This window comes from Saccopteryx bilineata, chromosome 1, assembly GCF_036850765.1.
Source record: "Saccopteryx bilineata isolate mSacBil1 chromosome 1, mSacBil1_pri_phased_curated, whole genome shotgun sequence".
Classification (NCBI taxonomy): domain Eukaryota; kingdom Metazoa; phylum Chordata; class Mammalia; order Chiroptera; family Emballonuridae; genus Saccopteryx; species Saccopteryx bilineata.
This window is the reverse complement of record NC_089490.1, coordinates 211,350,626-211,375,754: the sequence shown is the minus strand read 5'-3', so window position 1 is coordinate 211,375,754 and position 25,129 is coordinate 211,350,626. Positions and strand designations below refer to the sequence as shown.

General features: G+C 42.5%; 1 protein-coding gene across 5 annotated transcripts in view; it reads left to right on the top strand.

Moving 5' to 3' along the window:
• Positions 1 to 1,430: 1,430 nt before the first annotated feature.
• Positions 1,431 to 25,129, top strand: part of RAB4A (RAB4A, member RAS oncogene family) — a 44,883-nt gene continuing 21,184 nt past the window's right edge. For 3 of the 5 annotated variants that reach the window (XR_010726030.1, XM_066235089.1, XM_066235076.1), the window contains exons 1-7: positions 1,431 to 1,691; positions 12,416 to 12,496; positions 14,061 to 14,175; positions 19,235 to 19,297; positions 21,955 to 22,109; positions 23,850 to 23,945; positions 24,633 to 24,769. Coding sequence is in view for 4 of the 5 variants with exons in the window: in XM_066235089.1 (XP_066091186.1) it covers positions 1,661 to 1,691; positions 12,416 to 12,496; positions 14,061 to 14,175; positions 19,235 to 19,297; positions 21,955 to 22,109; positions 23,850 to 23,945; positions 24,633 to 24,748 (657 nt within the window). In the remaining variant the exon portion in view is untranslated. Of the gene's footprint in view, positions 1,692 to 12,415; positions 12,497 to 14,060; positions 14,176 to 19,234; positions 19,298 to 21,954; positions 22,110 to 23,849; positions 23,946 to 24,632; positions 24,770 to 25,129 lie in introns of those variants that run through there. The other 2 variants (XM_066235097.1, XM_066235105.1) reach the window with 2 other exon arrangements.

Below are 25,129 nucleotides of genomic sequence, written 5' to 3'. Positions count from 1 at the left end.
AGAGAGCGAGCGTGCCAGTATTTCTTTTTCTAATTGAGATATTTGGCTTTTATATTTACAAACTACATGATTTCTTTGGGTAGCTTTTCCAAAACTAATAGTCCTCCCAGAAGCTTATCTAAGTCTTTGTTTTCCACAGAACAGAAAACTGCTCTCGGCTTTGAAATAGCAGCTTAATTTTTATTTCCATCACACTGTCCAGGTTTCAGAGATCTTGGGGTCCAGTTTCAGTCAATAACTCAAGCGATTACTGTAACTCAGTGATTCCTTTATTATCCACAGATGTTTTTGGTAGGAAGAAAACTTCAGTCTAAAGAATGGGATCACTGTCTTTCTTCTGAAATAATTTTAAGCAGGATTAATCTGCTATGCTGAGTGTAAACCAAACCTAAGGGGCAGACAACCAGTAAGAAAACAATAAAGTATCTGAGCCACTGAACAAGAAATATTTACAAAACAATCCCAGACAATGGCAACTCTCACAGTATTTCAGCATGGGGCCTTCTCTGATTTAGAAGCAAGGATATTTATTTGCTAAAAAGTAAAGCCAAGAAGCCACTGGGGAAGAGGAGAAATGGCCTCAGGGAAGGTCTGATGTCAATTGTGGGGAGAATAGATCCAAATGGATTTGGAAAAAAACCGTATTTACTGGCATTTCCTTCACTGTGCATGTCACTTGTGAGCTTAGCCAGGCCTATTTTTAGTATTCTGCTGTGTCTTTAGAACAAGGTTGGCTCTTGTGAGCAATGACGTGATCCTGATCATGCTCAAATAAAGCCAACTCCCAACCAAAATTTTCTTCCCAGTAAATGTTGATCTCCACGTTTCCAACACAAGGGGATTCTGAATTCAATTTCGGACTCCTCACCTTGAAATGCATCCCAGTTGAGGGCCCAGGGTGCCTCCTGCCCATAAGCCACCCTCCCCTAAAGTGGGGTGCAGAGAGTCAGTGTCTGCAGCCGCCTGGGTACTCTTCTGCACAGGGACACTTTGGGCTCGGTCAGTTTTCTCCAGACTCCAGCTCAGCCCTGTCCTAGCGGCCCTGGCAGGTGCAGAGTGGCTGCAGAGCGGAAGGTGAGCCTGCCACGAGCCCACAGGGCTGGCCTCCAGCTGGACATCTGTACTGCCTCCTAGTTACACGTTAAACCACGGCCTCCACGGTCTTTTCCTGGCTGAGAGCTGCACATGACGACGACAACCTCTTTATTGAGGCGGGTCAATTTGGCAAAAGGACTGTCTTCCAGTGCAAGTACTTCCCCTCCTCTGCCCCAAAGCTGGACCCGACTGTGCCCAGTTGTCCTTCATCCGCCGTGCCGCTCCGCCCACCCTGAGCCGCAGCGCACAGCCCGGGCTGAGTGCGCATGCGCCATGGGGAGTGGGCGTGGCCAAGCACCCACCCACCCCCATCGCTCCTCCTCTTCCCGGGCCGGTCCAGCCCGCGCGAGGCCGAAGCCGTGCGCCTGCGCCAAGTTCACAGTACCGCGGGGCCGCAGTAGCCGAGTGGCGGGCGGTTGCTGTGGGGACTGCAGGCCACTCCTCCCTCTGGTCGCTGCCCCACGCGGTTTCCCACCAAGACGCGGCGGGCGACCCCGACCCTCCCGTCCTACCTCCCGGGTCGGAGCTGCAGCCGTGACCTGCGGGAGGCGGTGTCGCTCCCAAGATGTCGCAGACGGCCATGTCCGAGACCTACGGTACGCGGCCGGGCGGGGCGGGGCGGGGGCGCGGGCACGGGCCGTACCCCGAGCGCGGGACGTGATCTGCGTTTTCAAGTTTCCTCTGACTGCTTCTCCGCTTACGCCCGTGGGGTTTTTCCTCCGAGAGTCTGATTTCAGAGGCTCGCGGCTGGGCAGGCAGTGCGAGCCTGTTCCGTGTGCGGTATTGTCCCCAGCGAGGATGTGAAGGACTTCAGGCGACGCCTGTGCCTGGGCGCGAGCCTGCACGCTCCGTGTTGACCTTCCTGGTTTGGGATTCTTTTCTTAGCACCTGATGAGGAGTTATCGGTAGACTAACCCATTTCCTCTTCCGGAAACCGCTTGCCTCGTTTCTCTGTCAGCTGTAGTGTACATATTTATAAATGTGTCTCTTTAAGACCATTAACACCTTGGAGGCATAGTCCTGTGCTTAATCTTTGCTTCCCCCGTGAGCACCCACACCTGGATGTGCCCACAGATTATCATTATTGTTTGAATAAACGAAAGCCTTCCTAATGCCTACGCTTATGTTTTTTGTTTTTGTTTTAGTCCTGCGTGGGAAAAACGAACCACACAGGTACCTCTACATCCTATCAGGATTAGGGAGGTGTTGCCCGTCTCCAATCACTCTTTCAAATGTATGCATTCAAATGGAGACTTGACTTGGAGTTTTACAGTCTCAGGGACAGCCTTGGATTCAAGAATATGTTCCTCAAGCCTCGTCAGTCTTGTCTCCATTAGTGCTGGCACACCGCTCTCTCCCTTGGAGTGTGTGTGCACGGGCATGTGGAGCCCGCATGCTGGAGGAGCTCACAGCACACACAGCTTCGTCTCCTGGAGCTTCCTGTCTAGTGGGAGAACCGGTGTTAATCCAATTATAATACTAATGAATGGTTAAAAACCCTGGCAAGAGTTCTGAAGGAATGTGGTCCATGAAACTATGTTACAAAGAAACCTAACCAGACTGGAGAGCCTGGCTCCTGAGCCATTAACCAGCGAGCACTGCAGAACTGCCCAGGCCCTTAAGTAGATGAAGTTTCAATAAGGGGAATGTGATTTAGGCCCCACACCCTTGGGAAGGGGATGAGTGTGAGGAGTGAGGCGCTGAGAGGGGTGGAGTCATAGTGCATCTGCTTCTTGTTGAACCACTCCTGTGATGGGTGCCTGCTTGGTGACACTGAGGGGGCAGGATGTCAGTTTCCTAGAAGGCTTTGGAGATCCTCCACAAAGTTGCTGGCTTCATAAAGACCAGTGCTGTCAAAGATGCAAATGCCATTGTACATTGCATCCACTTGATCTGGTTCTATCCATAGAGAATCACAGTCTGATTTCACAAAGCATTACATTTCTCTAGCAATTTTTGGGTTATACTTTCACTTTTATTTTCAAGTGCTCCCTACCCCACTCTTTTTTTTTTTCTTTAACTTGAATGAGGCTAACAGGGAGGGGTGGAAAGTCCAAATAAGTAAGCCAAGTGGTGATTATGAGTTAATAAGGAATGACTGGGGGATTTCAGGAGCTAGAGCTTTTATGTTTTATTTCTCTAGTATGAAATGGTAACCTTGATAAAAATGTAGCATACCTTTGGCATCTCTGCTTCCCTTCAGACACTTCACAAAGACTGATTGAATTCTGATCATAAGGCTTGATCATTAGGATTCTTATTTTATAGTACATTCCAAATGTGTTTTTACTTTTTACCAACTGAATTTAACCTTTTCCTCTACTAGAAGAAAATAGAGGAAACTACTAGAAAAATAGTTTTAGAAAGAGCAATGTGGCAGTTGAAAGTGTCAACCTTAAATTTAAAATCACTCCAAACCAAGTCCTGAAGCTGTCACCTTCCCTTATCGTTGCCCGTATTTGCACAGCATTGTTCTCCAAAAGTAAACCATCAGTGTCTGTCCCTCCAGACAATCAGTAGCTGACTGAAAAAAATGTTTGCTTAATCTTTAAACTCCTTTCTACTCTGGGCTCTTTATTTTTATTATTTTCTTTTGGAAAAGAGGGCTCTGTGTAGTTTAACCAGAATATAATGAAAAATAAAGAGCTAATTCTTACATTGTGCTGTTAATGAGCTATATCCACCTGGTTTTTAGCATATTAAAGCAGTATTTCACCTTTCATAGACAATAGTGTTCAACATTTTGCTGCTTTGAAACCACTAGCCACATGAAACTTGTGTACTTTATATAATTTTGCAATACAAAATTGTAACATTGAAACCCTCCCTCTGAATAACCCTAAACTGAACCAATGTTTCCCAAATATTGTTTGATTCTCAACTTTCTTAAATCCCTGGCCAGTTAGTAGGGCTTGGCTTGGACTTCGGGAGGAACCCCAGCCATCTGAAGTTTGGGAGATTGCAAATTGACTTTAAAGTAATTAAAAATACCAAGATTTATGAACAGCCTAGCAATCAAATAGGTAGTACCAAGCATTGATGTTCAAAAAAGAGCTAAAAAGTATAAGTAGTGCAGAAACTACTATGAAAAAAAAATATTTTAAGGGCCAAGGCAGTTTGAGAGAGAGGAAAAATCTAAGACAAATGTCTATTCATTGGAGTTCATGCTTTCTACAGAAAAACTTTATGAAACAAGAACATGTGTTGTTGGTCCTGTGCTAATTATTATTATAATATACTCTTGATATTTTTATTTTATGCTTTATTTTGAAAGTATAGCAATTTCCACGTAATTTTGAGAATTACCAGAATTTTATTAAGTATTTTATTAAGTATTATTATATATATATAATATCTATAATTATAGGCTATTGTGAGATTAATTTTGTCCCCTAAAAGATATGTTCCCTAACCCCAGGCACCTGTGACTGTGGCCTTGTTTGGAAATAGGCTCTTTGCACATGTAATCAGGTTAAGATGAAGTCATATTGGATTAGGGTGGGCCCTACCTCAATGAGTGGTATCCTTAGAAAATGAGAGGAATTCAATCACAGACAAGACACATGGATGGAGAATGTTACAAGAAGACAAAGCCTGAGACTGGAGTGTAAGCCAGGGATTGCTAAGGATGGCGGGCAACCACTAATATGAGGCAAGGAAAGATCCTTCCCTAGAGTCTTCAGAGAGATCATGGCCCTGCTAACACCTTGACTTTGGACGTCTAGCCTCTAGAACTGTGAGACAGTACATTTCTCTTTTAAGCCATCTTCTGTTTTTCCCTATTAAAGTTAGAACACCTTTTTATTGTCTTTTGACTCCCAGAGGATGGCCCTGTCATGTTCCCTGTCACCCAACCAGGCATTTGAACATTGCACATGCCTTCTCCCTTCACAGCCAATCCAGAGGCAGCTGGGTCCTGTGGATTCTTCCTTCTAAATAGCTCTCACATCTGCTGATCCTCTCCTGCCCACCACACCTGCCTTGTCGCCAGTCCCTGCCCACTCAGTGATTTCGGCAGTATTCTCCGTCTGCTTGCAATCCCGTGCTTGCCCATCCAGCTTCCACATTGCCATCAGAGCTAGAACCCACTTTTTACCTATCCTTCATTATCCTTATCTCCATTATCTTAGAAACTGTTTCTAAGTCTTAGACTGACTTCATATAATTCAAGTTACTGCTTTCCCTAAAAGAGTCAAGGCAAGGTTAAGTTGAGACCAGTTCAGTGTATTATAAATATAGCAAGAAAGCCCATCACTCCAAGTTCATGCAGCAGCTTGGGCTCCCTGCACAGCGTTTGCACAGTGACTGTTCAGCAGCCTCTGTAGCTCCTCTGTGCTTGAAGGTGAGACCACTCCCTGGGCGAGGATGAAGGTGAGCTGGGAGGAGACTTGGTAAAATGTATGTTAGGGCCTATGTTACTGGTACCTTATGCCACAGCTTCACAGAAAAACCATAGAAAGTTAATAGTATTTTCAGTCTTTTGAGCTCCTTGAAAAATGATTTCATATAAGCATCAATGTGAACTTCTAACAATAGTCTTTTAGCTATATCTCCCCTCTTGGGCCTCTTTCTATAGAGTTAGCCATAACAATTCTTTTGCAAGTTTTAATGCTCCAGTAATCACCCTGACCAGATATAACCAAGCAACTGTGTTGATGGTCTTTGTTCTGGATGTTTCTGTGGAATGAGAAGAAAGCTGATGTTGTTTCTTGAATTTCTTTTAAACCATTATAGAGATTGACCCAGCTGATGTTAGAGATTCCCCCCCCCCTCCGCCATTCCTAATAACTTTATTAGAATACTTGCCAGTGGAAATAGTTTGAGGGAAAACCTTGGATCCTCCACAACCTGCAACGCTTGTCTTTGAATGTCACTACTTTCTCTGCCAGTCTAGTCTTGAGAATGGACTGGGTTCCTTTTGTTTGAAGACTACTTGACTTTTGCTTCTCTATAGCTGTGAATGTGCATTAAAGCTAAAGTGATGTGCAGGGTCCTATTGTTTGCAGGGGTCCCCAAACTTTTTACACAGAGGGCCAGTTCACTGTCCCTCAGACCGTTGGAGGGCCACCACATACAGTGCTCCTCTCACTGACCACCAGTGAAAGAGGTGGCCCTTCCAGAAGTGCGGTGGGGGGGCCGGATAAATGGCCTCAGGGGGCTGCATGCGGGCCGTAGTTTGGGGACGCCTGGTTTAAAGGATGGGTAAAGTCATGCACGTTTGAGGGATAGCACAACAGCCAAGTCAGATTAACATTGTAGATCTGGCATTTTCTTCCTTTGTAATTCCCTTCAAAGCTTTATAAACAAAAATAAGTTTATGTTGAGAGAAATTTGGCTAATACCAATAAATCTCTGATAGTGATGGATATGCTACCTAGAGAAATAAAGCCAAATGCACTCTACACTAAGAATGGTGAACTCTTATAGAATACTTAGTGATCTTCATCTTTTAATTCTTCCTACTTCTCTTCTATGCTCTGTTTTTGGCATTTAAGAAATCTTAAAAAGCAACCAACAATATCTAGATATGGGGTCAAGGACAGTATTCATAGAGTGCTAATAAATTATGAATGAGAGGATATATTTTAGAGGGAGGTTTATCATTTTCAAATGAATTTTTAATTATGCAGAAAAGAAATTGAGGACTTAAAAACAAAGCAGCTCTCTGTTTTGGTGTAATTAAAAATAGTGTTATATGTAGTATCCTCGGTTTGAATACTGTTTCTCTTGTTCATTGGTTATGCTGGTTATCACAGGACTCTTTATCAAACACATACCACATCTTTGTCCTGCCTTTGGGGAGTTTGCAGAGCTGTTCTTCAATTCAGGCCACTCTTGATTGTGACAGAACAGATCTTTCTTTCAGGACTAGATTGTACACTCTCTGAAAGCAGGGGACTGCTTAGGTGGCTTTCTGTCCACTGTGCTATGAGTCGCTCCTGAGCATAGGCTTCAGAGAATGCCCAGAGAGCTTGATTTGATTCCATTTGAGAGGTGGTATATTTTCATCTCAGTTGCAGAACATGGAACAAAAAGGCCAGGATCAACAGAAAACCCCACTTTAAGATATAGTGGATACTTTTCTTTATGGTGGAAGTCTAACAGCTTTTCACATCATAATATAAATGCAACTCTAATCAAGACCTCTTTCACAGACAGCATTGTCTGAATTAAAAAGGTCACCCAAGGCATCCTTTAAAAAAATAATCCAAATCTGAAATCAGTTCCCAGTGCGTCAGAGCAGAGAGCTACAGGGCTCGGCCACTGCCCAGTTGAGTATAATTTTGTACCTAGAGAAAGAACATGTTGATCAAGTGGAAGTTGGTCAGCCATGGAGATAAAACATCTGAAAAGACAGGTGCACCACTGTAGGGACTGGTGCCAAGCCCAGAACATAGGCTGGGGCTCCCCAGGGCCGACATATTATTGTGGTGACAGATGTATCAGGTGATCTGAATCTGTGGTCACTAAACAGTCAAATGCCTGACATTTGGTAGTTAAGTAAATATTAGTTGAATGAACTATAGTTCTATATCCATGCTTACTTAATAACACTGATTGACTATATGATCAAAAATAAAGATTATGCTTGGCAGAAAATTTCTATTTAATAGCTAACAGATTATTAGCTCTTTTGGTCGTTTAATCAGTTAGAATGCTTCCAACTGCAATTGGCATAAAGCCCAGCTGAAGATTCTGTGAGGAACATAACAATATAGTTCTTTTCAAATAAGTTGAGGCTTCAGGGCTGGTTGATTCAGAAGCCCAGTGGTGTCAGCAAGGACCTGAGTTCTTCCCATCTGTCCTCTGGCAGGATTGTCCTCATACCTGCAGTCATAGTGGCTACTCTTAGTAATCTGGGTGTGCATCCTTATTACATCCAAGGAAAGAAGGAGTCCTTTATTGCATTTATAAAGCAAAAGTCCTACCTACCCATCTGATTGGGCCATGTTATGTCAAGTGCCTGCGCCAAACCAATGATGCCATGCACTGATTAGTTTAAGCTGGAATTTCTTTATTTTTTTCAAGAGAAAGGAGAGTGTGGGTGGTAAGGAGCAGGAAGCATTATAGTAGTTGCTTCTTGTATATGGCTTGATTGGGCAAGGCCAGAGTTTTGAACCAGCAACCTCAGCATTCCAGGTAGAGGCTTTATCCACTGCACCACCACAGGTCAGGCTAAACTGGAATTTCTACTCCAATCTCTGGCAGGGGGAAGGGGCTGGGAATGACCATAATTGGCTTAAATTAACCAATGCCTGCTCTCCGGCTTGGGGGTCATGTTTCCCTAGGTTACGTTGGCTCCTTGGGGGAATGGCTGTTAGGCAAATGACACCTACTGTAACAGCATCTGCTACAGTCTCTTGAAGATGTAAGCTGCAGTTCACTGTCAGCCTGTTTCAGTTTGTGATTGTCCCGAAGTAGATGATGGACTTCCCATGTTTCTTCACTCTCCCCTTCTCCGAGGAGGGGTCAGAGGCAGCACAGCTGGGGAAAGCGCAGGGGCCTCAGCCTTGGGCACACAGATTGGAATCCCTTGTCTTCCTAGACGGAAGAATTGAATTCCTCATGTTACTTCACAAACACAGTATACTTGCATTTGATCTTAGCTCTTATAGTCTTTTTTTAATCTGTTCAAATTATTTGGTGTTTTCATCAAGATTCCTCTTCAGAGTCACTTTGACCGCGATAATACTTTTGGGAAGAAAATGGAAGTTGGCTATTTGGTAGCTGTTTCTATTTTTCCTCTTTTTTTATATTAGCACCTTGAGTAATTTTGTCACAAATACGGACATAAACTAGGATACTATATCTGTCATATACCTCTTTAAGAATGAAGTCCACCTTGTGGATTATCTTTTTAATATTAAAATCAGTAAAGATCTTCATAGTCTACACATTAGTAAAACTTTACTGGTAAAATTGATATTAAAGTGTATCTTATTTTATAAATAAGTTTATTTAAATGTTCACAACTATGAAAGTTAAAAGTAACCCATCTGTTTAATTCTTCTGATACATATTATTTAGTAATAAAGTTAATTTTTCCTAGTTATGTTCTCCCAAGAACAGTGTTATTTCTAGCTATCATGTGACTATAAAAGCTTTCAGGTCAATATCTTTTAATATGTACTGGTCAAAAATTCTTCCAGTATTAACCTATTGTTTTCATTTTTGTACCAGGAAAACTTGCCTTACTGAAATATCATTGGTGTGTCTAGGCTGAATGATAGTCCTAACCTCTAGCTAAGGGGTGAAGTTAGGATAGTGTACACAAAGTACTTTGTATCCAATGTCCCTGATCCTCACAATGACAGTGTAAGGTAAACATGGGGACCTACCTGTGAGGAACCTGAAAGGTCAGGGGCTCTGTACAAGGTCCCAGAGCCCAGGATTGTTGGGATTGGAATTTGAACTTCGATTAGTCTTGCCTCCTATTCTCAAGGGTGGTCAGATTCTTACTTTCCTTTTTTTTTCCCATGCAGAAACCTCCATAAAATCTCTTGAGTGCTGACCCAGGTTAAACGTTTTTCCCAGAACTCATTGCTCTAGTGCAGGGGTCGGGAACCTATGGCTTGCAAGCCAGATGGGCTCTTTTGATGGCTGCATCTGGCTCGCAGACAAATCTTTAATACAAAAAATAATAATGACGCCTGACCAGGCAGTGGCGCAGTGGATAGAGCATCGGACTGGGATGCGGAAGACCCAGGTTCGAGACCCCAAGGTCACCATCTTGAGTGCGGGCTCATTTGGTTTGAGCAAAAGCTCACCAGCTTGAGCCCAAGGTCGCTGGCTTGAGCAAGGGGTTACTCAATTTGCTGAAGGCCCGTGGTCAAGGCACATATGAGAAAGCAATCAATGAACAACTAAGGTGTTGCAATGCACAACGAAAAACTAATGATTGATGCTTCTCATCTCTCTGTTCTTGTCTGTCTGTCCCTGTCTATCCCTCTCTCTGACTCTCTCTCTCTGTAAAAAAAATAAAATAATAATAATAGTAATGTTAAAAATATAAAATATTTTCATGTATTACAATCCATTCATTTCCTACCGCTCATGTTCATGGTTGCAGGTGGCTGGAGCCAATCACAGCTGTCCTCTGAGACAACACCAAATTTTTATTGAATAATGCGTAATGTACAGGGGTCGTTGTATGGCTCTCATGGAATTACATTTTAAAATATGTGGCATTCATGGCTCTCTCAGCCAAAAAGGTTCCCGACCCCTGCTCTAGTGCATGTTCTCTAGACAAACATTGGATATTTAATACAAGTCAAAACTATTCTGCACTCAGGATAAAATTGGGGATGGAGTGGGGACTGAAGCTTGTACCCTCTAAACCAGTGGTTTCCAATCTTTTTTGGGCCATGGACCGGTTTAATGTCAGAAATATTTTCACAGAGTGGCCTTTAGGGTGGGACAGATAAATGTATCACGTGACCGAGACAAGCGTCAAGAGTGAGTCTTAGATGGATGTAACAGAGGGAATCTGGTCATTTTTTAAAACTAAAATATCATTCAGACTTAAATATAAATAAAATGGAAATTAAAAAAAAATTTTTAAGAAATTTAAAAAATGGAAATAACGTAAGTTATTTATTCTTTCTCTGTGGACTGGTACCAAATGGCCTATGGACCGCTACTGGTCCGTGGCCTGGGGGTTGGGGACCGCTGCTCTAAACTAATGCAGACCTTTAACATTCATGAGAGGTGCTTTCACAGATCTGCATGTTTCTAAACTTGCATGTTCAATTAGGATATTTGGGGCATGCTCAAAAGATAGTTTAGAAAGACATAATTTCTGTATATAACCCGTATACAACCAGGGAAATTACCTATTCACCTTTTTTCTTTTTATTCCTCATATATGTAGAATCAAACAATATTTGTCTTTTTGTGACTATTTTACTTCATTTAGCATAATGTCCTCAAGATTCATCCATGCTGTAGCATGTGTCCAAATTTTTCCTTTTTAAGGCTGAGTAATATTACATTGTATGGCCACATCATATTTTGTTTATCTGTTTATTCATCACTGTATACTTGGGATGCTTCCATCTTCTGGCTACTGTGACTAGTGCTCTAGTGCTGCTGTGAGCACAAATATGGCATTTTGTTTGTTTGTTTGTTTTCCCATTGATTCGAGGGAAGAGGGATAGGGGGTAGAGAGAGAAGCATCAACTGCTGTTCCACTTAGTTCTTTTGTATTTAGTCATGCACTCATTGATTGCTTCTCATACATTAACAATTCCATTCTGGAACGCCTTTATTTCCATTTTATGGGAAATAATATCCCAAATTAAATACATTATTCCATGTAAAGAAGAAATTAAGAGCTTTCTACACTAAATGGGACAAATTTTCCACCCAAACTTGGCTTAAGCCATTCTTCCCACAGGTTACAGATGAGGGAATAGAAAGAAGACCACAAAAATCTTCAAGTGTGGGGAAACTTATACCTGTTTTCTTTTTAAAAAAAAGAAAAAAAGAGGCCCTGGCCGGTTGGCTCAGCGGTAGAGCGTCAGCCTGGCATGCAGGGGACCCGGGTTCAATTCCCGGCCAGGGCACATAGGAGAAGTGCCCATTTGCTTCTCCACCCCTAACCCCTCCTTCCTCTCTGTCTCTCTCTTCCCCTCCCGCAGCCAGGGCTCCATTGGAGCAAAGATGGCCCAGGCGCTGGGGATGGCTCCTTGGCCTCTGCCCCAGACGCTAGAGTGGCTCTGGTCGCGGCAGAGCGACTCCCCGGAGGGGCAGAGCATCGCCCCCTGGTGGGCAGAGTGTCGCCCCTGGTGGGCGTGCCGGGTGGATCCCGGTCGGGCGCATGCGGGAGTCTGTCTGTCTCTCCCCATTTCCAGCTTCGGAAAAATACAAAAAAAGAAAAAAAAAAGAGAAAAAAAAAAAAGAGAAAAAAAGAAGAAGTGAGTAGATTTCTCAAAACTTTTAGCCTACCAGATGTTTTCTTTTGTACAGAAAATACTTGAAATTTCTATGCTATTTTCTTGCTTATCATTGCATAGTCATATTTCTTTGAATAGTGGCTACCAAAGGGACAAATTTACTTATGTTAAGAGTAGTTTTCAAACTCCCAACAACAAAGGAAATTGTTCCAAAAGCATGGTTTAAAAACTCACTGAATTAACATGTAAGCCAAATATCAGAAAGGTGAAAAGGCAGGTCAACAGGTTTACTATTGTTTTCACAAATTATTGTTGCCTCTTTTTTGTTATAGTAGTAACTAAGATTTCATTCAATTTTATGATCATAGTCTAAGAATAAATTTATAGCATTTGTTATTTTTCACGGTGTCTGTTTTGTTTTTCAGATTTTTTGTTTAAGTTCTTGGTTATTGGAAATGCGGGAACTGGCAAGTCTTGCTTACTTCATCAGTTTATTGAGAAGAAATGTAAGTGACGTCAAATTGTCCGTGTCTCATGCACATCTGCTATGAGTGCTCTCTTGTTCAGTTTGGTTACAGCAGAACTTTTGAGAATTTTTTCATAAAAAAAGGTCATAGTTTAAAATATTTGAAAATAACATTAAAAGTTATTAAAATTTTTATAATACAACTGTTTATTATGCCAGCATTTCAGTTTTATAGAGGATCATTGTTCAATATATAGTTACTCATACTGTACATTTTCAGATACTAAAATACAATATGACAATGTGGAAGACAGCAGAAGGATTTCATTTCCTGGCTGGGAGTGGCCCGACAAGCCCTAGTAGTACATTTTGGGTAAACTAATAATACTTGGTTTGGTCCTCAGTGGCCTTGTATTATATTACGGTTAAGACAGTTACTGTCATCAGCTCTGTTGTTCAGGTAAAGAAACAGGTTTAGAGAAGTTGGTTTATGCTCTTGGGATGGGCACCTAGTAATTGGTCACCTAGTAACAGACCACTGAGCCCATCTTTTGCCAGTGCCATGCACTGTTTTGGGAAGGGAGGTTGAATGTTTTATTCCAAACTATTGTAAAAAGCTATAAATTTGAAAGGCCTTTATAAATGGTGTTTCTATATAATGCAAAAAATTGTGGGGGGTGACCTGTCTATTTAGTGGCAGTCGGGGAATGGCATCAAAACAGAACTGATTTATTTTAATGAAATGCATTTTAGCAAGTGTTACAGGATGGGGCAAAAGTAGGTTTGTAGTTGTGAGTATGCAAAACACAGTTTATTCTTGTGTCATTTATTAACTGTTGTGTTATTCTTCATACAAACAACTGTACACCTACTTTTGCCATACCCTGTATCCTTTCATCATCATAAATTTTCTTTTAAAGATAGCTTATTGCAGTGGGTTTAGCGAACTACATATTTCATCTGCTTCCCTGCCCATTCAAACAAATAGTGTAGATTTCTCTAACAGGTCCATTCCAAATTATTTTATTGCCACACACTACTAAAATTCATGAAAACTCAACAGTTATAATATGCATAGAATTTTGTTTGGGGGTTGCTTTTTAGTTTTGTTTACTCTTTTCCTCTTATCTTTGGTCTTCATCAAATTTCTTTTGGGGGCTTTTTATTTTTTTAGACTATATCTATTCAAATAATTGAAACTCTACTCCCTCATTATTAACCAAGTTGCAGATCTGTCCCTGGGCATTAAGCCCTTTAAGATGGGACCAGGCATCTTACACATTCTCCATTTGTGAAAACCTAGATGGTGGGCAGGGCACCTGGCTCTCACTGGCCGTGGCCAGCTCCATGCTTGGGCTTTGAAATGTATGGTTTGCTTTAAGCATTTTGAGAAAAAGCTTTATTGTCTCTTTGAGAGTAGGGACTGTGAGTATTTTGTTGAAAACAGTGAGTGCTTATCAGCTGACTGTTGGAGAAATAAATGGCTATAATAAATGACATTTTCCATTGATTTAATCCTTGATTTTAGGTTGCTTGTTTAAATCTATAAGCCTGTTTCTTTAATGTTCTAAAACTAAATGTCTTTTCTTTTTGTTTTTTTTCAGTTAAAGATGACTCAAACCATACAATAGGAGTGGAATTTGGTTCAAAGATAATAAATGTTGGCGGTAAATGTGTAAAGTTACAGATATGGGATACAGCAGGTCAAGAACGATTCAGGTAGCTTTTTCTATAACTTAATAAAAATATTAAACATGTCATTTTAAATAGTCAATTGTATTCTTTTAATATATGTGCCCCCCCCCCCACGCACAGATGTTAAAAAATTCACCTTTGGAAGTTTTAAGACAAGGTAAAAGTCAGTTTCTCTCCACACAGCCTCAGTTTACTAAAGAAACTATTAAAGTCTATTTCGAGTGAGTGCATCCTAATTTAAAAGCTAATACTTGAACTAGTGAAGACATTAGGATATGGCATGGCATATTCTACAGTATACATGCAGATACAAGGCCAAGTAATAGCAGAGTTTTTCTCTGTATTTTGCTTTTTAAAAAGAATTTTGTTTTTTTAATATTTTTTTATAGATAGAGAAGACTTGGTTATTCCTTGCTCTTGAACCTAAATGATCAAGGATAATCAGGCATTTGAAGAACATTTCTAAAATAAAAGAAAGGCCCCAAAGTAAAGAAAATAGAAACTTTCAGGGGGTAGAAAAAAACACTAACAATTCAGTATCCTCAGAAATAAGAGGATAGATTACATTCAAGTAATAAAAACAAAATTACATTTTTTAAAAGAGCAAATAAAATAATATCTTCCAGAAAGTTAAACAAGAAATTTGAGATGCAAACAGGAAAGACAGCATGAAAGGCCTATAGGATTAACCCAGGAATTCCGATGCTGACTTACTGGGGGTTAAGAAGAGAAGAGTGGCAAAAACAATCAAACAAAGAAAATTTTTCATTGAAGAAATGTGATTCCAGATGTATCGGCCTACCTTACACCAAATACAAATAAATGCGTGGGAAAGTATCCAGACCAGGACATGTCGTGAAATTTCAGAGGACAAGGATGAATGAAGAAACAAAAAGATTCAAAGAGAAAAAACCAGTTACACTAAATCAGGGGTCCCCAAACTACGGCCCGCGGGCTGCATGCGGCCCCCTGAGGCCATTTATCCAGCCCCTGCTGCACTTCCGGAAGGGGCACCTCTTTCATTGGTGGGCAGTGAGAGGAGCATAGTTCCCATTGAAATACTGGTCAGTTTGTTGATTTAAATTTTCTTGTTTTTTATTTTAAATATTGTATTTATTCCCGTTTTTTTTTTACTTTAAAATAAGATATGTGCAGTGTGCATAGGGATTTTTCATAGTTTTTTTTATAGTTCAACCCTCCAATGGTCTGAGGGACAGTGAACTGGCCCCCTGTGTAAAAAGTTTGGGGACCCCTGCACTAAAGGATTAGAAATGGGAATTGCACTGGGCCATTGAACAGCAGCATTTGGAAGCTAGAAGATATTGAAGTGTTGCCGTCAAAAACTCAGCAGGAAAAATTTTTTTCCAACCTCAAATTCTAAATTTAACCAAACTGTCAATTACGTGTGAAAGTAAAATCAGAATTTCTTCAAATATGCAAGAAGGGGGTTGTATGTTACCTTAGAAACTTCAGGAGTTTATACTTTACAGACACAGCAGAGGGAATCCAGAACAAGAAGATGAGGTCAAGCCACGGGACCACCTGGGACAGCAACAGGAATGTCACATGGAGTCTTTGTGAGATGATGCTGCTGATTATGAGAATTGGAGGGGACGGAAGTATAATGAGCTAAAAGATTCTTTATCAAAGCAGGAAAGCGATAGCTCTAAAATCAATCATTCAAACAGTTTTATAAGTATTTTTAGAAATACAGAAGCAAATACCAGAAAAATGAAAACTCTAATCTTCTTGAAAGTGAGAATTTTTGTCTTTTGCATTTCTCCAGAGACCAGAGTGGTGCCTAGCACACAGGCGCTCACCATGATTAAGTCATTAATCAAAGGAAAAAATCAGATCCCAAAGGAGAGGGCTCACCTGGGGGCTGCGGTATTGCGTGTCCAGTCTTTTAGCAACGTTTTATTTTAAAACTATGTATTTGGTTTAAATAACTTGAAAAAAATTTAATACCTCTGAAAAGTCATCCGTAAATGCTTATATGTGTATACTTGAATAATTGATATAAGAAGTCACATGTCAAGATACAATGTTGGAGGTGACTCAATATATATGGAAAAGACCCCACCCCCACCCCAGACCACTCAACCACCACCCACCACCCAGGGAGGAGCTGACAGTTGCTCCTTCTCATCCTGGCCTGGCTGCCATTCCCTAAAGCATGTGTTCATGTCTGTGCTGTCTATTTTCTGACACCAAATAAATGGGGTTTATCCAGATTCTCCAGCACCAACTTTGGGGCTGACAATTCAGTTCTGACACTGTCCTGACCCCACATATTAAGGGCTCATTCCCCCAAGATTGCCCTCCAGACCGCAGTCACCCTCACTTCTGCCCAGCAAACTACAAATTCGGGGGTTTCCATGACCCCTCCCCCAGGTTCAGATAATGCATTGGAACCACGCACAGAACTTGCTGTTACCAGTTTTTATAAAGGATACAATTCTGAAACCTCTAAATGGAAGAGGCACACAGGGTGGGGTATGTGGGAAGTGAGTGCTGAGGGTCAGTGTCCTCTGGGGGCACCAGCCACTCATGCTTTCTGTCACTTAAGGGTTATGAGGGGGTGTCAGTATGCAGGCATGACTCATTAAATCACTGACCACTGGAGACTGACTCAGATCCAGCTTCTTAGCACAGAGGACTTTGTAGGCTTGAGGGGGAGTTCGGTTGCTCTGGAGAATGGAGTGGAGGACACAGTGATAGTGGGGACACCAGCCCGAGGCAGCTGCAGAGGGCCCGGCGAAGACCAGGTGGTTTGGATTAGGATGGTGCTGGGCAGACGTGCACACTGTGGGATGTGGTTAGTTAGACAGGCCTGACTTGGCCCAGCATGGAGATGGGCAGGAAGAGGAGTCTGATGAACAGAGATTTCTGGCAGTGTAAGCACCTGCCCTTCCCATTCCTATGTGGATGGACTTGGAGGATAGGAAACTGTCTTATAACTGTTAAGTTGTGACGGGTTTGTTAGGCAGTCACACGGAGATGCTGGGGCAATAACTGGATCCTTCTACCTGAATCATTACCAGCTAGAAGCAGCGGTCATTGGGACTTGGACGTGAGCTGCAAAGTATAGAATTGTGACGACAATTCCAGTGCCATGCGGACTTTTCCTGGATGTGGACTTTTCCTGGACTCCTGCTCCTTTTGACAGCTCATAACAGACTGAACTGGGGTTGGGTTGCATTTTTCAGGGATTTGGCATGGTGTTGGGGCCAACTTGGACTTGGTGAACATGTTAAGGACATTACTCTTTTATGGATTCTTGCTGTATTGGCCAAGAGTTTGCTTAAAGGCTTTAATCACTGTAAAAAAAAAATAGAAGACTGGATAAAAAAGATGTGGCACATATACACCATGGTATACTATTCAGCCGTAAGAAATGATGACATCGGATCACTTACAACAAAATGGTGGGATCTTGATAACATTATACGGATTGAAATAAGTAAATCAGAAAAAAACAAGAACTGCAGGATTCCATACATTGGTGGGACATAAAAACGAGACTAAGAGACATGGACAGGAGTGTGGTGGTTACGGGGGGGAGGGAAGGAGGGAGAGGGGGATGGGGTGGGGGAGGGGCACAAAGAAAACTAGATGGAAGGTGACGTAGGACAATCTGACTTTGGGTGATGGGTATGCAACAGAATTGAATAACAAGATAACCTGGACATGTTTTCTTTGAATATATGTACCCTGATTTATTGATGTCACCCCATTAAAATAAAAATTTATTTATAAAAAAAATAGAAAAAAAATAACTGGATCCTACAGAATTTAGTCAAAAGCATTAATAGAAGAGAAAACCAGAGACCCAGCCATGGAGACTACAGTGCAACCAGGGGAGATTCAGAAGAATGACCCAGAATTCAAGCAGCAGCAGCTGGTGAGATGAGAAAGACGGGCAGGCAGGGCTACAGGAGCAGGGCAAGGAAGGCATTCGAAGAGCACAGTGCGAAGCAGAGGGACGAGAACCGAGGATGCCCTGATTCAGATACACGAACATTGGGTGACCTCGGCGGGCTGCTCAAGTGGAGTCGTGGAGTGGATGCCAGGCTGCAGGTGGAGAGGAGGAAGCTGGCCATCACCCCTTAGAATTCCACACAGGCAGAGAGAGAGGCTGGCGGTTGAAAGGACTGGCTGGCATCTCTTGTTCTTGTGTTTTTTGAAAGATAGAAGGTACCAAAACAGATTTTATTTTGCCAATGGGCAAAAGCAAATGAGAGGGAGATTGATAATGCAGAGGAGAAGGTGTGTTACCAAAAGAGGAGAATCCTCGAGAACATGCCTGACGAGACACACTCCTGCGCTCAGTTAAGATGAGTAAAGGAGCAGGTCCTTATTAATGACGGGGAGGACGGAGCAGGTGAGGACAGGCCACAGGGCTCTGGGTCTGTGGTTCCCACCTGAGGACTTCCCTTTGCCCAGGAAGCTGTGCAGGTGAATGGGGATGACTGGGACCCCCGGAGGAAGTAGTGTAGGACCACTGAGTGCTTAGTGTGATGGCTCCTTTTCTGCCTTTAGAAGACTTACCCCTCCTTGTAAGTTTGCAGATGTGTTGTACGTTCTGTGGAAGAGCTTTGTCCACCTTTAGAGAGTGTACTTATGCCTGACCTGTGGTGGCACAGTGGATAAAGCGTCGACCTGGAAATGCTGAGGTCGCCGGTTCGAAACCCTGGGCTTGCCTGGTCAAGGCACATATGGGAGTTGAATCTTCCAGCTCCTCCCCCCCTTCCCTCTCTCTTTCTCTCCTCTCTCTCTCTCTCTCTCTCTGTCTCTCCCTCTTCTCTCTAAAATGAATAAATTAAAAAAATTAAAAAGTAGAGAGTGTACTTGTCCCAGCCTAATGTCCCCAGCTCCCCATCGTTTCTGTGACATGGTTTCAGGCATAAGAATAGCTACTCATACATAAATTTAGATGTCTTTGAAGCATGTCTTTTGAAGCAACATCTGTCCCTGTGTCCCTGTTTGCAAAGCCAAAAGGGGTGCTTTTGTGCAGTAAGATGGTGCTCAGCGGTAAAGGATCTTGATTGGTTGAAAGTAAATAGCAGTGTAACTCTTGCAGGTCTGTGACCAGAAGTTATTACAGAGGCGCCGCAGGGGCTCTCCTCGTCTATGACATCACCAGGTAATGCAGACCACCCCACACCAAGTGGAAGAGGCAGCCGTCTGCCCCCTGAAGTCCGGCCTGGACCAGGCACACCTACACACACGCAGTGTGTGCTATGTGTCTGGTGGGCCACATGGCTGGGAGTCAGGAAGCCCCTTGTCCCTCTCTCTCATTTGGAGTCTTGGAGGTTTTCAACCAGTGGCTGCCGCAAGTTTACCATGTAGAGAAATATGTTCGTTGGCATCATTATGTTTTTTTGTTTTTGGGGGGTTTTTTTGTATTTTTCTGAAGTTGGAAAAGGGGAGCCAGTCAGATAGACTCCTGCATGCGCCCGACTGGGATCCACCCGGCATGCCCACCAGAGGGTGATGCTCTGCCCCTCTGGGGTGTCGCTCTTTTGCAACCAGAGCCATTCTAGCATCTGAGGCAGAGGCCATGGAGCCATCCCCAGCGCCCGGGCCAACTTTGATCCAATGGAGCCTTGGCTGCGGGAGGGGAAGAGAGAGAGAGAGAGAGAGAGAGAGGAAGGAGAGGGGGAGGGGTGGAGAAGCAGATGGTCGCTTCTCCTGTGTGCCCTGGCCGGGAAGCGAACCCAGGACTTCTGCATGCCAGGCCGACACTCTACTACTGAGCCAACCAGCCAGGGCATCATTATGTTTCTTAACATGATGTTTTGACACTTTTCTTAAGGTTCACATGTGGTAAAGTATTAGACACACTTGACATTGATCGAAGTTAAGGGCACAAGGCTGTGGGCATAGACTATTTGGCTACAAATCCCAGTTCTGAGTTACTAGTGGTGCGACGTCCTCAGGCAAGATGCTCCAGCTGTCCAGACTTACTATATCTCCCCAGGTATAAGGCGCTCCCATGTATAAGACACACCTTAATTTTGGGGCCCGAATTTTGGGGAAAAAATGTATTACATAAAGTTACTGAACTCAAGTTTTATTCATAAAATTTATACAACTCTTCATCACTGTCAAAACTCCTATCCATTAGCTTGTCCTCATCTGTGTCTGATGATAAATCACTGTCTTCAACAATGAGTGCAAAAACAAACACAAGAAGATGGGAAATGCAAATAAAAAATCTATAACCACTGTATAAGACGGTCCCAGTTTTTAGACTCCAAATTTTTCAGGGGAAAGGTGCGTCTCATACATGGGGAAATACAGTAGTTTCCTCGTCTGTAATATGGGGTAGTGATGGTGTAATGCTTGTGGGGTTACTGGGCAGTTAAATTATTAATGTAAAGCTCTTGTACATTGTGAGGATCTAAGTGCACTGTACTATGTGTAGCTATCATCTACATACTGCAATTAAATGACATTTAAAATTCAGTTCCTTGGTCTCACTCATCCCATTTCAAGGGCTCAGGAGCCACACTGGTGCAGATTATAGAACTTAACCTGTCCTGGCAAAATCTTACCAGACAGCATTGGCCTCAGTGTTTGCTAGCATTGTCTTACAAACCTGTCACCTAACCCGTACCCTCTGGGGCTCTTTCTGGGTAGGAACTTGTCCCACTAGAGGGTGCTCCGCTGCTTCTGTGACACACAGCCTGTCTGTGTGTTCGAGTGAGGCAGTCTGGAAAGAGATGCGCAAGTCCGGCCCGACTCACCACTTTCCCCAGCTGTGAGAGGCTCAACTTGCTCAAGTTTGAAGTCATCAGGCCATCACAGTGTGCCAGGAGAGGAAGACTGTCCGTAGATGTGTGAGGGCTGAAAACAGGTCTGAGAGTTGGTCCTGGAGTCCGAAAAGACCTGGTCAAGCCCTGGCCGGTTGGCTCAGTGGTAGAGCATCAGCCTAGTGTGCAGGAGTCCCGGGTTTGATTCCCGGCCAGGGCACACAGGAGAAGCGCCCATCTGCTTCTCCACTCCTCCCCCTCTCCTTCCTCTCTGTCTCTCTCTTCCCCTCCTGCAGCCAAGGATTCACTGGAGCAAAGTTTGCCCAGGCGCTGAGGATGGCTCTGTGGCCTCTGCCTCAGGCGCTAGAATGGCTCTGATTGTGGCAGAGCGACGCCCCAAGATGGGCAGAGCATCGCCCCCTGGTGGGCATGCCGGGTGGATCCCGGTCGGGCGTATGCGGGAGTCTGTCTGACTGCCTCCCGTTTCCAGCTTTGGAAAAATACAAAAAAAAAAAAAAGACCTGGTCAAGTCCTAGCTTCAGCCACTGGCTGCTGTGTGACTTTGGGTAACTTAATTTATCTCTCTGAGCCTCCCCTCAGGGTTTCTCCTGGAGAGGGGGATGATAATAGAGTTCCTGGCACAGAGTCCTTACAAAGAATCAGTGTGATAAATTCTTATGAAACAAAGTACCAGTGTATTGCACAGGTTTGTTAAATGGCAACAGTTAGCTGTTCAGTCTTGCTTACCAGTGTGTTTCACGTACTGTGAGCTCATAAATATTTGTAAAATGAATGAAGGAACTTTTGTTTCCTTTTGAACCTTTACTGGACAATACAATATCTAATGAGCTGTCTTATTTTACTGGAAACAGAACACAGCCTATATAGGTATGGTATATACTTGGGGTGTTCAGATTGTCTGAGTTGCCTTAAAGGTCGCTGGCATTACTCTGACATGTTTAAAAGCCGTGTGAGTAGTGTGACTGGAAAGAGTTGCTAGTTTTATAAAATACGTGTATTATTTTCACAATCTTATATTACGCAGCCGAGAAACCTACAATGCGCTTACTAATTGGTTAACAGATGCCAGAATGCTAGCAAGTCAGAACATCGTGATCATCCTCTGTGGGAATAAGAAGGACCTGGATGCAGATCGGGAAGTTACTTTCTTAGAAGCCTCCAGATTTGCTCAAGAAAATGGCAAGTGACCTTTGACCTGTTACTGCTTTTCTAATGGCAGGTTTGGGGGTAATAATATTGCTTTTAGCTTAAAATAGCTACTGGAATTAAGATAAAACTCTATTTAGTAACTGTAGACCTTCTAATTGTTTACTATAAATTGAGACTTATTTAGCATATATAATATATATAATATTTTATTCCATCTATAAAAGTTATTATAATGATAAAAGCAAATGTGTTCATATTCTACAATTTTTCAGTCCAAGATCTTTGAAGGTTACAGGTCTTGGTTTAAAGTGAAATTGATAACAAAAATTTTTTTTTTTTTTTCTTTTTTTCTTTTTTCTGAAGCTGGAAACAGGGAGAGACAGTCAGACAGACTCCCGCATGCGCCCAACCGGGATCCACCCGGCACGCCCACCAGGGGCGGTGCTCTGCCCCCCAGGGGGCGATGCTCTGCCCATCCTGGGCGTCGCCATATTGCGACCAGAGCCACTCTAGCGCCTGAGGCAGAGGCCACAGAGCCATGCCCAGCGCCCGGGCCATCTTTGCTCCAATGGAGCCTTGGCTGCGGGAGGGGAAGAGAGAGACAGAGAGGAAAGCGCGGCGGAGGGGTGGAGAAGCAAATGGGCGCTTCTCCTGTGTGCCCTGGCCGGGAATCGAACCCGGGTCCTCCGCACGCTAGGCCGACGCTCTACCACTGAGCCAACCGGCCAGGGTGATAACAAAATTTTTAAAGGCATCTTAATTAGATGGTTTCATCTTGTTTGTATAGTTTGAAGCTAAAATGGTGAAAATATTAGATCTAAATAGAAAGAAGCAATATTGGGCTTATTGGCTTTGTCTTAGTCACACTGAATATAAGTTACTTGGTTATAGGTACCTTTGAAATATCGTTGAATTTACATACAGAGTACAAGAGATTTGCACATAAAATTAATGGTTGCTTATACAACCATAGGAATTTAGACATTTTTTAAAACTTTAATTTTTAGAACCAATCAAGAACTAATATATCCTAATACCCATTTTCAGTTCAACTCTATGACTACCAAATTATATTCTTACATATTAACTGCTTTTCCTGCTAAGAAAACAAACATGAGAGAAAAACATAAGCCATGAGTTTGCAAAGAAGCTGTTTAGAAATAGAGAAGCTTAGAATATTGGCTGTTAGAAGGAATTTAGATGTCAGTTAAACACACCTCGTTTTTGCAAGAGAGGGAACAAGGGCTCCAGAGCTTGAGGTCTGCGTATAAGAGCATGGAGAACCGGCCTTTCTGCTGGGGCTAGCAACTGCTCTGGTGGACAAGAAGAGTGTTAATTCATGTAAGACTTATTTACAGTCAGAATGACAAACTGCCATATATTCCCCCCAAATGTAAACACTTACGTTATATTTGGGCAACATAAAGCTTATTGGAGAAGGAAATTATTACTTCGTTTTGTATGGACATCTGGCCAGGCCATTCCCCAGCCTGCCTGTGTCCTCCCCACTCATTGGCGCTCGCTCTGTCTCTTCTCAAGTGTAAGTGCTGCACAGGGAATGGGCGCCTTTCAGAAAAGGTTAGGCATCTTATACCATTTAAAATATGTATTGACATTTATTGATGTTATATTTACAGAAATCCATGGTTTTAAGTAATAAATTACATCTCATTTGCTACTCTAGGAGAATACTAAGCAGGCTGTTGGTAATTGAATAATTAGGATTGTCTTCTAAATATGGCTTTGTATTATGTTTGATGTCAATTTTAGAACTGATGTTTTTGGAAACAAGTGCACTAACAGGGGAGAATGTTGAAGAGGCCTTTGTACAATGCGCAAGAAAAATACTTAACAAAATTGAATCAGGTAAACATTTTTATTGAACCAGTCCACTGTGGACATTTGGATTGTTGCCAGTATTTGGTCATCACAAATAGTGCTGCAGTAAATAACCATTTATAAGTCATTTCACATGTATGAATGTATGTGTAGAATAAATTCCCAGAAGTGGAATTGCTGGGTCAAAGAACAGCATTTGGAGTAGAGGTGAAGGCTGTCCTTCCTCCTATCAGTGTTGGAGCAGTTTATCCTTCCATTAGTGGTGAATGAAAGTGCTCATTTCACTAAAGCCCCTCCCACAGAGTATATTGTCTTACTTGGTGTCATTTTACCAGTCTGATAAGTGAAAAATGATATTTTATAATTTAATTTTATTTTAATTAACCTTTGTATACATAATATATTCACATAATTCCAGATTTTAAAAGTACCCCAAAAAAGGATACAATGCAAGTGGCCCTCCATTACCACCCCTCTCCTATCCCCTCGCCATCTAGAACTCCTTCTTGAAGTCAGCCATTATTATCAGTTTTTTAATGTAGCTTCCAAAGATATTTCATGCCTGTGCAAGCAAACATATATGTAGGCATGTATTTTTTTTCTCTTTATTAAAAACAGTGGTGTATATAGTGTTCTGCACTTTTTTTTAACTTAATATATTTTGGGAAACACAGAAACGTAGGAATTTCTTTTAAAAGACTTACTATTCACCAGGTGAGCTGGACCCAGAAAGAATGGGCTCAGGTATTCAGTATGGAGATGCCGCCTTGAGACAGCTGCGGTCGCCGCGGCGCTCGCAGGCCCCAAGCGCTCAGGAGTGTGGTTGTTAGAAACAGCATGGGAGCACAGAGGTAGGTGCTCGCATCCCAGTCTCTGCTAGCCCTACAACCCTGTGCTCTGTTCACCACCTGGAGTTCCACATGTGCTTTCTGTAGAAACTAGTAACTGCTTTTTGCAGCTACCTAATGAAAAAGAGAAGAGTTTGCATAATTAAATATTGGATATTCTCAACAGTGGAGTACCCATTCTTCTTAAGCTCACATGGAACATTCATAAGGTAGACCAGATTCTGGGCTGCAAACACATCTTAACACATTTAAAAGAAAACATCATACAATGTCTATTTTTCTGACCACAGTGTAATTAAACTAGACATGAATAGCAGAAGTATAACTGGGAAATTTAAAATACGTGGAGATAACACAATATAC